This window comes from Nomia melanderi, chromosome 6, assembly GCF_051020985.1.
Source record: "Nomia melanderi isolate GNS246 chromosome 6, iyNomMela1, whole genome shotgun sequence".
Taxonomy (NCBI): Eukaryota; Metazoa; Arthropoda; class Insecta; order Hymenoptera; family Halictidae; genus Nomia; species Nomia melanderi.
Genome location: NC_135004.1, coordinates 6,439,718 through 6,453,274, shown reverse-complemented (window position 1 = coordinate 6,453,274; position 13,557 = coordinate 6,439,718). Strand labels below are relative to the sequence as shown.

The window sequence follows — 13,557 nt, the reverse complement described above, 5'->3', positions numbered from 1 at the left end:
TATCTCCAAGAACCATACTGAGTAAGTTTTGTCATTATCAAGAGATAAAGAGTAATTAATCAGTAAATTAATAAATGGAAATATTATTAAGTATTTGTTGCCTAAATACTATTAAATACATTATTACAAGAAAAGGTAAAAAATAGATATATAGATATAATAATTTATTAGTAAAACAAAATCATATAAAACAATTACATTTTTTCTAATGGCATTAAACCAAGTAATTTCATAATTTTCGCAATGACCAGTTTTGATACATGGAATAGTAACAATCGTTGATTTCCTACATCTGCTGATTCATTTTTTATGTTCAATGAGATCAACGCTGTATTGACCGCCTTGCTACAAAAAAATCATTTATCGTATAAGAAATGGTCTTAAAATACAACGTATATAGTTCTGTCTAATATAATAATACTTACCTTAAACGGTAAAGATATACTACTAACACACATGGCTCAAGATCTTGATAAGATTGAAGTATAATTTCGTCAAATCTACTAATCAATACAATTATCTCATCAACTTCTGGTTCCTTTAAAAGACTTGCATCACATTCTTTTATTAACCTTGCACTAGAGTTATGTTCCAAATTAGATAAGCGACAATGAGTATACTGCATTTTAATTCCAGAATCACCTTTCATCTGGTAATAAAGCATATTATGCAGAATGAAAAATACATATTAAACAAACGATTCAAAACATTCTAAACTATCAAAACATTTTACATCAAGCATTGTATCCCAATCAAACTCATAGTCTTTTCCTCTTTTCCGGCACAAATTATAGATGATAATACTAGAGATACCCAAAATATCGGAAATGCTATTCATTTCATCTATGGAAACCTTAGTTGCTGAAAGAAAGTAATTATTAATTTAATATTTGCATTTAATTCTATGTATTAAACATCATTAACCAACTGTTTGAATATCTAAAGTTTAAAAACTTTGATCTTAATATTTCATTACCTACAATTGCAAATACAATTTACTTACTATCCGAATTTATCTGTCTTTCTCTCATAATTTCCTTTGCTTCATCAAGTATATCTTCCAAAAACACTGCAGTACCTTTTCTTGTACTCATACCACGAACTCTTCCAAACTTAACGTGCACTAGTTTATCTGCCCAAGGAATTTCCATTCGCTTTAAAATTTGCACTAAATTTGTAAAGTGATTATGCTGAGCATTATCTACTACGTAATACATAACATCAAATTTATTTTTCTCAAATCTATCAATTGCAGCAGCAATATCTCTAACTATATATAAAGTAGAACCATCACTTTTAATGAGCGGTATATTTTTTATTTCAGATATAGGAATAACTTTTCTATTTTCTTCATCCAACATTAACAACTTTGTTGCTTCCATTGACTTAATCAAAGTACTTATATTCGAGGCAGTATACGTAGACTCCCAATGATACTCTTCAAATGATACTCCTATTCTCTTATAAGTTTTTTCTAACTCTTGTACAGTATAATCCTTAAATGTTTGCCATTCTTTACTATTAGCATTTCCATATTCTAATTGATTAAATATTTCTCTAGCACGGTCAGTTATTCTTGAATCAGTCTTGGCTAATTCATTAGCAATAACATATGCTTTGTACAAAGACTTAATAGGATTTGTTTTCATTTCATTACTATCAATATTTCCAAGTTCGATTCCTTGTTGAATATAACCATACTGTGTTCCCCAGTCACCTAAATAATTTATTTTTTTAACTCTATTTTGTAAAAAACTATTTATATTAGCAACATAATTTCCTGTAACTGTGGAACGTAGGTGTCCTAAATGAAAAGGTTTAGCAATATTTGGTGAACTAAACTCTACTATAACATTCTTATTATTGTCTCCAAGCAGTGGTGGTGATGGACCAGAAAAATTATTTTCTAAAATGGTCTTTATATACTGATTTCTGGATATACTAAAGTAAGCAGTACTATCTTTTATTTTAATTTCATTAAAAATTTGTTCCATATCTGTTTTTACAATATTTTCAATTTTAACTGTTTCATTACAGTTTTTTGGTTTCAGGGGGACTTCAAAATAGTACATTTTATCTGAATTGAAATATTTCACACGTATACGAGACATAAGCTCTCTTTGATGTACATTATTTTTATATAATGGTTTTATAACCTAAAAATAATAGTTAAATTTTAATTATATATAAGTATATTTACCTAAAACATTTTTATATATTTTACATAAAATTATGAAATAACTTTTAAGTAAATTTTACTATAATATAATGCTGTATAATCAATATATTTTTATTGGTATTTTTAGAAACAGATTCATGATAAAATATTTATCATAACATAGATTGAATTAATGAAAAGTTTTGTTTTATATTTGACAATTAAAATACATATAACTATAATTTTCAAATAAAAATGAAAATAAAATCTTGTACCTTTCTAAATATTGCAGATCTATAATAGTTGCTCATATTAGAATAATGTAATTATTTAAAAATGTTTATTAGTTCAATTATACAAGAAATTATCATTAGTTGAAATAGATAAATTTCTTAAAATCTTTTTATTACAATGAGTTTTTAAAGCTTGAAATTCTGTCATTTTTATTACTGATTCTTCACTAAGATGTCATACAAATTATTACTATCCATTGTAAAAAGTTATCTATTAATTTAATAAATATTTTATACACTCTATGGTCACTGTCGAATATCATGCAATTAAATTCAAATTTATATGTTTAACTTCAAACATTAAACACAAGTATTAAATGATTTTCATTTGTAGTGTTATGGACAAACTTGAGAGAATGATGCTAACGTATATAATACACCAGACATAACGATAGAAATGTATCTTTATATTAAATATTTAATAATTTTATAAGATTGACGAGTTTATAAAATCATTCTTAAATGCGATCATGTACAAGAAGATAAATTAAAGACAACATATCACATTTGTTAGGTTAAAACAACAAAAATATTTCGTGGGTAAGTAATTTTTCTTTATAAAAATATATACACATTGCACCAATTAATATTTAAACAAATTTTCAAATATACAAAATTTATAGTAATCAAATAATTACACATAACCATAAGGCTATATTGTATGAAAACTTATGAACTTTTATCAATTGTGTTTATATAGTTTGCAATAATCATTATCCATTAATAAGTTACTGAAAATATGGAGAATCAAATTCATTCAGAATTAATCATGAAAGAAGAAAAGGTAGAAGAAGGGGAACAAGAATTAAGCAATAGTATTACAACGACAACTATTACTAATATAACAACTGCTACTGCTATTGTTACTGAAAGTAAAAGTGGTACATGTGATGGAGGAGAATCAGCAATTGGTATTAGACCAAGACCATTAATTTGTAAACCGGAAACTGTAAATATTGGATGTAAATCTGAACCTATAGAAAATAAATGGCATTGGGCTCCAGGAGCATGGCAAGATGCTACTAGAACTAGTGCTTTTCAACCATATAAGGTACTTCTTATACAATATTTGAATTTATTGGATATATATTCACTGAATATCATTTTAGCCTCCTACTTTACTTACTAATTTACAAAGAGGTAATACACAGACAGAAATACCTCAGCTTTACAGTAATAGCGATATTACATTTCATACATTAGCTGGACAAGGAGAGCTTGCTCCTGAACAAATACATCCAAGTATAGTAATTTAAAATAAAAACAAATATGCTTTGTACTTAAATAATTTATAAATTCATCAATAAATTATCTTGAAGATACTGTGGATTCACCTGATGAAAAAGGTTTAACTGGTCTCATGTGGGCTGCGGGATATGGACAACTAGGTAGCGCAAGACAATTACTAAAAGCTGGTGCTAATAAAAACTATCGTGGCCTTAATGGAGAAACACCCTTGCATTTAGCAGCTGCGTATGGACATCACGATCTTGTAAAATTGTTGCTAAATCACGGTGCAGACTCAAATGCAAGCGATGAGGTATAAATTAATACAATTTTTATTGATTGAAATATTTTAAAGTAGTATTAATTAGTTTAATGTAGGAAGGAAATACACCACTGATGTATGGCGCACATGGTGATCATCCACATGTATGTTATGAATTACTGTCAAGAGGAGCTGATGTTGCAAAACGTAATATACACAACATTAGCGCTTATCATGCAGCAGTATTAAATAATTCATTGACTGGTAAGATAAATATTATTCATGAAATATTATAATAATTATTATACAAAAGAACACTATATATATATATATATATACATATATATATATATATCTTTCAGCTAAAGCTGTTATTGAAAATTATCTGTTGCAACAAGTGGTAAATATACCTGATATGTTATAGCAAAGTATAATTATAAATTTTCATAGGTTTAAAAAACTACAAATAGAAAATTAATATTTATATTTAAACATTTTAATAAATGTATTTTATTTTCATATTTATATAATTATTTATATTTATAGTATACATTTTTTAAAGACTGCATAATCAGAAAACGAAATAATAAGTGTTATACTTTCGATTTTTATAAACAACAACCGTTTTATAGATAATTTGTTGATTATTAATATATATTTAATGAATGATAAGTCCCAGATAACTTTTATTTTATTTATGAAAATAATGGCCGAGTAAACCTTTTTGATAACTATTAATATAATACTTTGTATACAAATATTTATAATATCTTATATTAATATTAGTTTGAAAAACAAGCAGTTTACCATGTAAAGTAAGTGTATCCCGAAAAGCATTTCTTTATTCTTTTTTTTAATAGCACGTATATAGTTACTTTCTTTATCATCCTTTACACAAAATGGATATAACAATAAACATTAAATGCTTCTAATAATACTACTATAAAGAAAGTAAAATTGTTGTATGCAATTATATCCTTTAACAAACTTGATTAGTTAAAACATGATTATTTATTACTTTTACTATCTGCTTTATTATGGCTTTATGGTTTTATCTGTATTGTATGTGTGTATATGTATATATATTTATATATACATATATATATATATACGGAGATAACAAGTTGGCTAGGCAGAGGAATACGGGTCTAATCGATAAAAATGGAAGGAGGTGTGCTTACTCTCACATGCATTTTCGATTCTAGCGTGCTATTAACTGAAATGATCACGCATACTAATTCCGTTTGCGTAACGGTGAGAGTAAACAAGCACGCAGCGAAAGACTCCCTTTTGCTCCTGTGTCGTACCACTAGCCAATATATCATTCCCGTACTATATGTGTACGTACCTTACAAAAAAATATTGTTATATTTCCTCATACACTAATATTTCATTTTCTATTTTATAATAAAACTTTATAATAGTTAAAATGTATGAAAAAAATGTTTTGAATTTAAAATATAACACTAATACAGTTCAAATTATATTTATAACTAACACGTTTACTTTTTAAAATATGAAAAAATTTTGGATGTTTTCTCATTACCAATTATAAAATATCTTTGTACAGTTTTTTTTTCTAATAGTTCGAGGTTAGCTGAGTGCTAAATGAAACTGATTATAATCATATACTTATAGCTGTACCATATAAGTTTGATGTGTTTTAAACCATTATAATGTATTTTGAACAAAAATAGCGTATGCATGGAATGAAATTGTAATTGGGACTATAAGTAAGTTGAAGATATTTATCATTGAAGTTTCGATGACCAGCGCCTAGGTTAGTAACATTGTTCACATTTAACACAAATAGTTAACTTATTCTCCATATACTTATACCACTACATAGTTGTCAGTAAAGAAAACTGTTTCTACTGAATGTTTCACAGGACTTTCATCTTCGACAAGTAAAACTTCTATCACCTGTAAAAAACACAAATTTACTTAATCCTGTAAGAAACTTTAAATACAACAAATATTCTTATATGTGTCCAATGTAGAAAGTATATGTGAAATTCTAATATACCTTAATGTTAACATATGATGTCTTTGATGAAAATGAAACGTGAAGAGGAAAGAAATCAGACGGAGTAGATGAAGGTGCTGAAAACTCCATTGAACCTGATTTTGCTGATGCATCTACTATTGGCAAAGACCATACAAGCGTATTTCGTCGTGCTTCATGTGTGTATTGTCCATCGCATTCGCTTACAATAGGATTGCAGCCAATCGGTAATGGAATGTTTATTTGTACATCATTTAGTTCAAGATTAACTTGTTCTAACTCGTATTCTATGTTGACATCACACCCACCTTCTCCATTTTCAGAAGGCCAGCAGTTTACTATAAAATAATATAATCACGATATTACATTATAAGTTTACTGATATCATTAAATAATAATCGAGTAATTCCTACTTGAAACAGGTAACGCTGTTTCATCCTGAGCCTGTAAACGCCACTTCAATACTCCAACATCAGTATTCAATGGAAATGGTTTTGTAGGAATTTTCAAACCTATTTGACCACGGGATCTAAATAATTCCTTATCTACATTTGGATGTGTTTGCAATTGAATCCCTCTCGAATCTCTATTTTCCAATTGTACACGAATTCGTCCCCATTTTTCATCCGAAATGTGTAATGTTACCAAACCATGCAGCTCAAAATGTTGCAAGCCACCATCTCTGCCAATTCGTACATTAAGTCGTTCTTCTTGACGTAAATGAACTCTTTAAAATAAAGAAGACATTCTATATAACTAATACTTCTAACTACGATAGAATATTAACACATTGCGTACCGGAAACGAGAAATTTCGTTTTTATATAAATACGTACTTTCGTTATTTTGCTAACTACCACATCATTTTAAAAAATATTAAATTTTATTTGAGATAATTACTTGTTTAAAATTTATGAAATAACAATAAGATATTTAAATATTTTGCATGTAGTGATATAAGTTGGTCTCATTGAAAATCTCCGACCAGTTTTCTAAGAATTAACCGGCATGTAATGTGTTAAAATTTATTAAAGCAAACTCTTACGGTTCTGTATTAATTATCTGTGGAGTAATCGATGTTGGTTTTGCGCCAGATGTAGATAAAGGCGCTGTTACAACATTCTCTCCTTCTTCCTTCAACTGATCAACAAAAGAATCAACGTCACGAGATTTTCCTCCTAATTTCATAGCACCTGGTCCAGCATTAGTTGTTTTTCTTTGGAGACAATAAAAATGTTTTTATAATGGAATTATTTAATATTATTAAGCGTGAATATTAAATATTTCTTACTGTGCTGGTGTATATAAAGGTCTAGCTGGTGCTGGTACAAAGTCGGCAGTATCTCCAACACTAGGGGTTGGCGTGAAATTGCTACTACTTCCAAATGAATTACCAAAACCAGGATTTTTGAGACCACTCTTTTTATTCGCTTCCATTCTTTGCCTCTGTAATTCCTTTGCTTTCTCACGCATTTTATTTTTAGCTTCTCTTTCTTGAGTCTTTCTTACTGCTTGATATACCTTCTCTTCATGCGAATCCATTTCTACAAATGTTCCGATCTGTGCTAAGTTAACACTTTCTCTGTATCCCAGAGCAACTATTTCATCAAATGCAAATATCAAATTAAATGCATTTTCAGCTATTTCTAGTTCATCTATTGAATTACAATATTCTGGAATCTATAATTTAAAAACTTTTAATATATGCAAATAATTTACAAGTAATTATTGGTTTCATATTTAAAAATGTACGTACAACTCTTGCAAAGAGTCTCAACGTTTCTAAATCTTCTAATATGTTACTCGCTTTCGTGGTAATTAATAACATGTATACTTTTTCCAGTGGCTGGTAAACATATCTTACAGATTCTGTTTCTACAAATGTATGCTGTTTTCCTGAACTCATTAATTTTGGAAATGCAGCAAGTAGACCTTCTATCCTGGCTTTTGTCATTTCAACAAATTGACGAGAAATAATAGCTGAAATTTGTAGACATTATAAAGATCAAATTATTTATTTTAAGCAGCACATTAAACAATAATTTACCGAATATAGTACCTGACCTAAATTAATACTATAAAAACTGAAGACACACACCTGATCCTTAATTTACACAAATTTTTGTTACTCAGTAAATTAGAACATTATTTATGTGGTAGTTTTTATGCTTGATCAAAATTTAATTACACAGAATAAAATGTACTTTTATTTTCTGAAATGTCATTATTATTATTATTTCTTCTGTTTGGCTTTGTGAAATAAATATGTATTTTTAAAACTTACACCAGGATGGATGGATTCAATTTATATGATTTTCATTTGTGTAAAACAAATCCACATAGAACAGATTTTTGCATAAATTGAGGGTCAGGTGTAAATACCTTTACCAAGTACATGTACAAAGATACATATAATCAGTGAATATTTTTGATACTATTTAACAGAAAATAACAATTTATAAACAATTACTCCTTAAAATGTTATTTTACATTTCAATATTAAATAGTTTAAACCAAAAGAAAAATTATATAACAATTTAATTATTTGTCACATTAATAAAAAATAAGGTAACACATAATAATCTGAATATTTTTTTTAACATCTCGTACACATGTTATATATAAAGTTTTACTTATATTATAGTACTACAAAAATCAAAGTTCCAAGAAAATATACTTTGTACGCACCAGTTTGATATGCACATATATATATATGTACACAGAAATAAATATATTATGAAAGATTCTGGTTATTTAAAACAGACGAATATAAATGTGAAGAAATAGGAAATATAATGCACACATATATGAACTGATGCAATCATACAAGGAGAATACTACTTACTTTTGCCTGCTTTAGTGCAGACCGCTGCGGCGATAAGTACCTAAAATAATAATAAATCATTTCATTATACAATGGATTTTAAACTCTCACCATTTCGGTACAATCACGAATATCGATGACTGACATCTGTGGCAAGTGCGTAGGCACAATCTTGCCGAAAAAGAAATTTAATGTTCGTGTAAAATGACAGTGACTTAAATACAATGATAAACGAATGCTCACCATTTTGATGAATTATTTTAATACGTTAAAAGCTGTCCGATTAACCTAATACAATTTTTATATAAGTCAATCCTCCATCCACATCATATATACAAATACGGGCGCAAAAGTAGAGGGCGCACTATGCTGACGTGTGGCATGACGAAAGACATAAAGCCACGAAACAGGTAGTTTAAAAGTACACATGTCATTTCTGAGCTCTCAAATAATCAATATGTTTTCGTAATAACAAAAATTAATACATACTTTTTAATACGAATGAAAGGGAAAAACGAAAACAAATTTACATTTTGTTTGGTCTGTACTATCAAATACTACATCAATTGAAATTTCATATAATAACACAAAAGATCTTTGAATATATGTGCTTAATTAAACTGGAGTTGTTGTGTACTCGTCTTAAGGTTTCATGAATACATATTTTATTTTTTGATTTCATAATGGTGTCGAACTAGGAGCACGCGAGCTCGCTCTCTAGTGACATTCCCCTCACGAAAAGTTATCCTCTTTATACCTACCTTTATTCGTTTGTATTGAACACTAGATATGTATATAGAACTGCTACATGCTCGCTTGTACCAGTCGGACAACTCCTTGAGTAGAGGTATCTAGTAAATTATGTACACACCTCTGCTCTAGAACCTTTTCCTTTACGAATTGACAGCGAGACGCAGACGTAAGATATGTACATATATACAGACGTTATAGCTTATGGAAATTATTATCTAAGGATTTGGGGCTCCTCAAGACCTCCGTACTTACCATTTCGGTGTCGCGCTCGATGGTACCGATAATACAAGATTTTAGAGTTGTATTAGGAATCGAATTAGTCATATAGTTTAAGAGGAGGCAGTTTGGCATCTGAGATTTAATATATTATATTAATAAAAATGAAAATATTTGTTATATTATGAAAAAAAAATAATTACGTTTATTTAACGTTATGTAAACATAGGTAGGTATTTAAGTACCTAATAGGTACCTAGAGGGTCACATGACGCAATAATGTTAATTACAAAATTAGAAATATCTGTTTATGAATATTCTTTAAAATATTTCATTATTGATACGAAGATTAATGAAATTTTATTATGTTAAAAATTAGAAATTTATATAATTGATTACTAACAAAACATTCAAATACTAGTATAGGTGTTCGTACCACAAACATCATTGTAGCCTGGCGGCACAGAACCTTTTATCATAGATAAGAATATCATTTCTATGAAGTATCTTGTGGACCTAAAAACACTGATTCTACGAATATCAACTTTGATTACTTCAAAGCATTAAAGTTCTCGCGTAATATTAAATATTTCAATTTCTTCACTGTCTTTGCAGTTATAATGGCAGAATCAAACCGTATGTATTTATAAAATTCATAGTCAATATATCTCTATTTATAACATAAATAATATTTATTATTATTTACAGATAATGTATGCGTAACATTACCTAAAAGCATAACAAAACAAATTAGTACTTGCAAAAATAATGAACAGCATATAATAAATTTTTTACAAAATACATTATCATCCACAGACACTGATTCTATAACAAGCGAATTAAGAAAGGTATAACTAAATGGATTTCTATAGTCTATAACAAATATTTAAATGTCTTAGAGTTTTATATTTTTATTATTTATATTTTATGTGAAACAATTATGCACAATTATAATTTTTATGGAATTACAAAAATCTTAAATAAAATGCTTAAATCAAAACAAACTTATAGAGAGTATTAAAACAAAAAGCATTACATTCTAAAAAATGTTAATAATAAAATTTTGTTCATATGGAATATAAGAAATGTTATTATATTTGTGTCTTATTATTTTGCAGTCTTTTCTATTCAGCAAACATAAAAATAAATGGAATAAAAAGGAAAGGTGTAAAGGAAAGCTATTGACTAGTAGAAAGCGAATGCAACTTGGGTTGCGTAAAATTGGTTGCAAAAATGACATGAAATATAATGATTTGCTACCATTAAATCAATTATGGTTAAATTACATGCAACAAATGTTAGGCAACAAATTTTTTACTAACGTACCAACAAATCCAACTGATCCAAGTTGGGAAAATATTAATCAGCAATTAATTAAAGCAGATTTCCATGGTGCTGAAATATCAGTTATAGCATCAAAATGTCCTTGTTTAATTGGGTCAAGTGGTATAGTTATTCAAGATACAAAGAACACTTTCAGAATTTGTGGAAAAGATAATACTATTAGAAGTATAAATCAACAATCTTTAATTTAGTATTTAGCTTGTTCAGATATTGTGTGTTATAATCTACATGAATTTCAGCAATACCAAAGGATGTTGTTATTATAAATATTCATTTGAAGAATGTAAAATTGGAATTATTTGGCAAAGATCTTTGTGTAAAACCCACGGAGAGAACAATAAAAAAGTTGAAAGGTGGACGTGTATATGAACTATGATGTACAAATTAAATATTTTCCATATAAATATACATTATGTATATAATTTTTTTTTAAATTATTAGAACACAAAAAATACAAAGATGTAAACTCACCTTCATTCAATATGTATAAATTAATAAATATGCATTTTATGAAAAGGTATATTTGCATTTTATATTTATTTTATTTATAGTAATGTAATATCTTCTATCCTCATTTTATCATATGAAAATTTATAGAAATCATTGTTATTGTATTTATAAAAAAATCTAAAAAAAAATTACATATACACCAAATAATATACTTTTATAAAGACCAAATGGAAGCCTTGAAAAATCATTTTTTATATTTAAAATATGTTCAATGAATTCATAAGCTATTGTGTATAAATATAAAATTAATATAAAAAATTTCTATTCAAATTGTACCATTGTTTATTGAAATAAATTTAATTATGAAAACTCACATTTTATACTAATTTTTAATACAGAGATGTGGCTTTGATTGTACACACACATACGTACATATATATATATATATATGTACATAAATAATGTATGTACATATAATTAACAACTAGTTTTTATACTTTTCTTTCCAAATTTGCTAATGTTTTATTATAATTCATAATATCCAAACAATAATACAATTACATTACTATTTTTTTTGGAACAGCATTAAATACACTTTTCAATCTACAATTTTATCCATTATATAATTTCAATGAAGATGAAGTGATTATTAGGAATGTTACAGATTCTCGTCTGCGTTATCTAATTTTAACATTTTCGTTTTATACGTTCAGCTAAAATTACTGCATTTAATAGATGCCAAACGAAAGTGCTTCGTAATAGCCAATACGATTATTGTAACAGATATTATTCAAGTGTAATTGATAGACTCCGGATGTTTTTACAAGTATAATATACACACTTATGCAGAGAGTGTAGAACCATTGTGAATATTTTATAAGATATATGGATTTATATGCAAAATAAGATTGGATTTCTGAATATACATATATCTTCTTCCATAATGTATACTTAGTTCTTAATTGTAAAGATGAAAATTTGGCAGATGTTTATGGAAATCACTTGCGTGACCATGAATTGATCTTTTGTACGTCAAAATTCAAAACTGAATAAACACATTCAAGATTGATAGAAAATTAACAGAAATTGTAAAAATAGGTAACATGCATATGTAGAATATAATACAACGATATACATGAAACGTACATTAGTCACTCGAAAATGCAAAAGACAACATATGCAGAATACGTTTGTATATATAGAATAAATGAAAATATACAAAATATATTAGAACAGGCGACATATGTATTAAATAGAATACTTTATACTGTATATGCCAATATATTTTGCATATTCCGATGTATTCATACTGAAATTAATTCTACATATTTCTAATGTTTTACATCTTTTTTTCATTTGTTAAAATCTAAAGTAATTCATAGTTATCTGCATATTAACCGAATTAAACAAAAAGTTATACATTACTTATTTGTACATTTTTTTTATAAAATGTGTAAAATATATGAATGTATCTACAAATTGAGTATAAATACTTGCAATGTACATGTAAATATATATGCATACATATATTAGTACACACATGAATATGCAAAATCTATGAATTTATATGCAAGATATGCATTTGTGCCAAACAAAATACGTATTCATAATATTCTTAAAAAAATACAATAACAGAAATTCTTGGCCAAGTCCTGATTTGTAATTATATTCTATAAAAATATACATTTGCATAAACATCCGTTGTCTTATTAGAATAACTCAATTACTAGCAAATTCAAACTCAATTACTATTGAAAATGCACTGTTACATTAATATTATCATAATATGGATCTTTAATTTTCAACTTTCGTTTCATATTTATGAGTAACGAGAACAATTTATTAAGTGCATAATTCTCATTTATTTTGAGATGTATGACACAAGAAACTGTTACTCAAAATGTCTTACGCAATGAGATGGCTCTGTTAGGAACATTAAATGTAAGATGCGCTAGAAAAAGAGATTCCATTTTTCCAACATATCTTGTACATTGATCCTGATTTGTTAGTAGAGCACTTTATATAG

General features: G+C 27.2%; 4 protein-coding genes across 4 annotated transcripts; 2 read left to right on the top strand and 2 right to left on the bottom strand.

The window, feature by feature from the left end:
* Nucleotides 1–152: 152 nt before the first annotated feature.
* On the bottom strand, nt 153–2,578 carry ArgRS-m (arginyl-tRNA synthetase, mitochondrial). Its single transcript, XM_031978724.2, has 5 exons — nt 2,434–2,578; nt 1,004–2,156; nt 734–861; nt 426–649; nt 153–345 (listed from the first exon to the last, which is right to left on the bottom strand). Exons 1-5 carry the CDS (start codon nt 2,467–2,469, stop codon nt 195–197), a joined length of 1,692 nt encoding a protein of 563 aa, XP_031834584.2. The 5' UTR covers nt 2,470–2,578; the 3' UTR covers nt 153–194.
* A 612-nt stretch (nt 2,579–3,190) lies between these two features.
* LOC116434446 (uncharacterized) lies at nt 3,191–7,498 on the top strand. The gene is made up of 5 exons (XM_076368386.1): nt 3,191–3,502; nt 3,561–3,693; nt 3,771–3,991; nt 4,057–4,204; nt 4,303–7,498. The coding sequence occupies exons 1-5, from the start codon at nt 3,191–3,193 to the stop codon at nt 4,362–4,364; spliced, it is 876 nt and encodes a 291-aa protein (XP_076224501.1). The 3' UTR covers nt 4,365–7,498.
* On the bottom strand, nt 5,500–9,175 carry deltaCOP (coatomer subunit delta). The gene is made up of 8 exons (XM_031978786.2): nt 9,012–9,175; nt 8,790–8,829; nt 7,701–7,924; nt 7,236–7,624; nt 6,990–7,160; nt 6,359–6,672; nt 5,967–6,283; nt 5,500–5,863 (listed from the first exon to the last, which is right to left on the bottom strand). Exons 1-8 carry the CDS (start codon nt 9,012–9,014, stop codon nt 5,774–5,776), a joined length of 1,548 nt encoding a protein of 515 aa, XP_031834646.1. The 5' UTR covers nt 9,015–9,175; the 3' UTR covers nt 5,500–5,773.
* A 393-nt stretch (nt 9,176–9,568) lies between these two features.
* Pop4 (ribonuclease P/MRP subunit POP4) lies at nt 9,569–11,601 on the top strand. Its single transcript, XM_076368387.1, has 5 exons — nt 9,569–9,966; nt 10,159–10,373; nt 10,446–10,585; nt 10,856–11,246; nt 11,321–11,601. Exons 2-5 carry the CDS (start codon nt 10,358–10,360, stop codon nt 11,455–11,457), a joined length of 684 nt encoding a protein of 227 aa, XP_076224502.1. The 5' UTR covers nt 9,569–9,966; nt 10,159–10,357; the 3' UTR covers nt 11,458–11,601.
* The last annotated feature ends 1,956 nt before the right edge of the window (nt 11,602–13,557 follow it).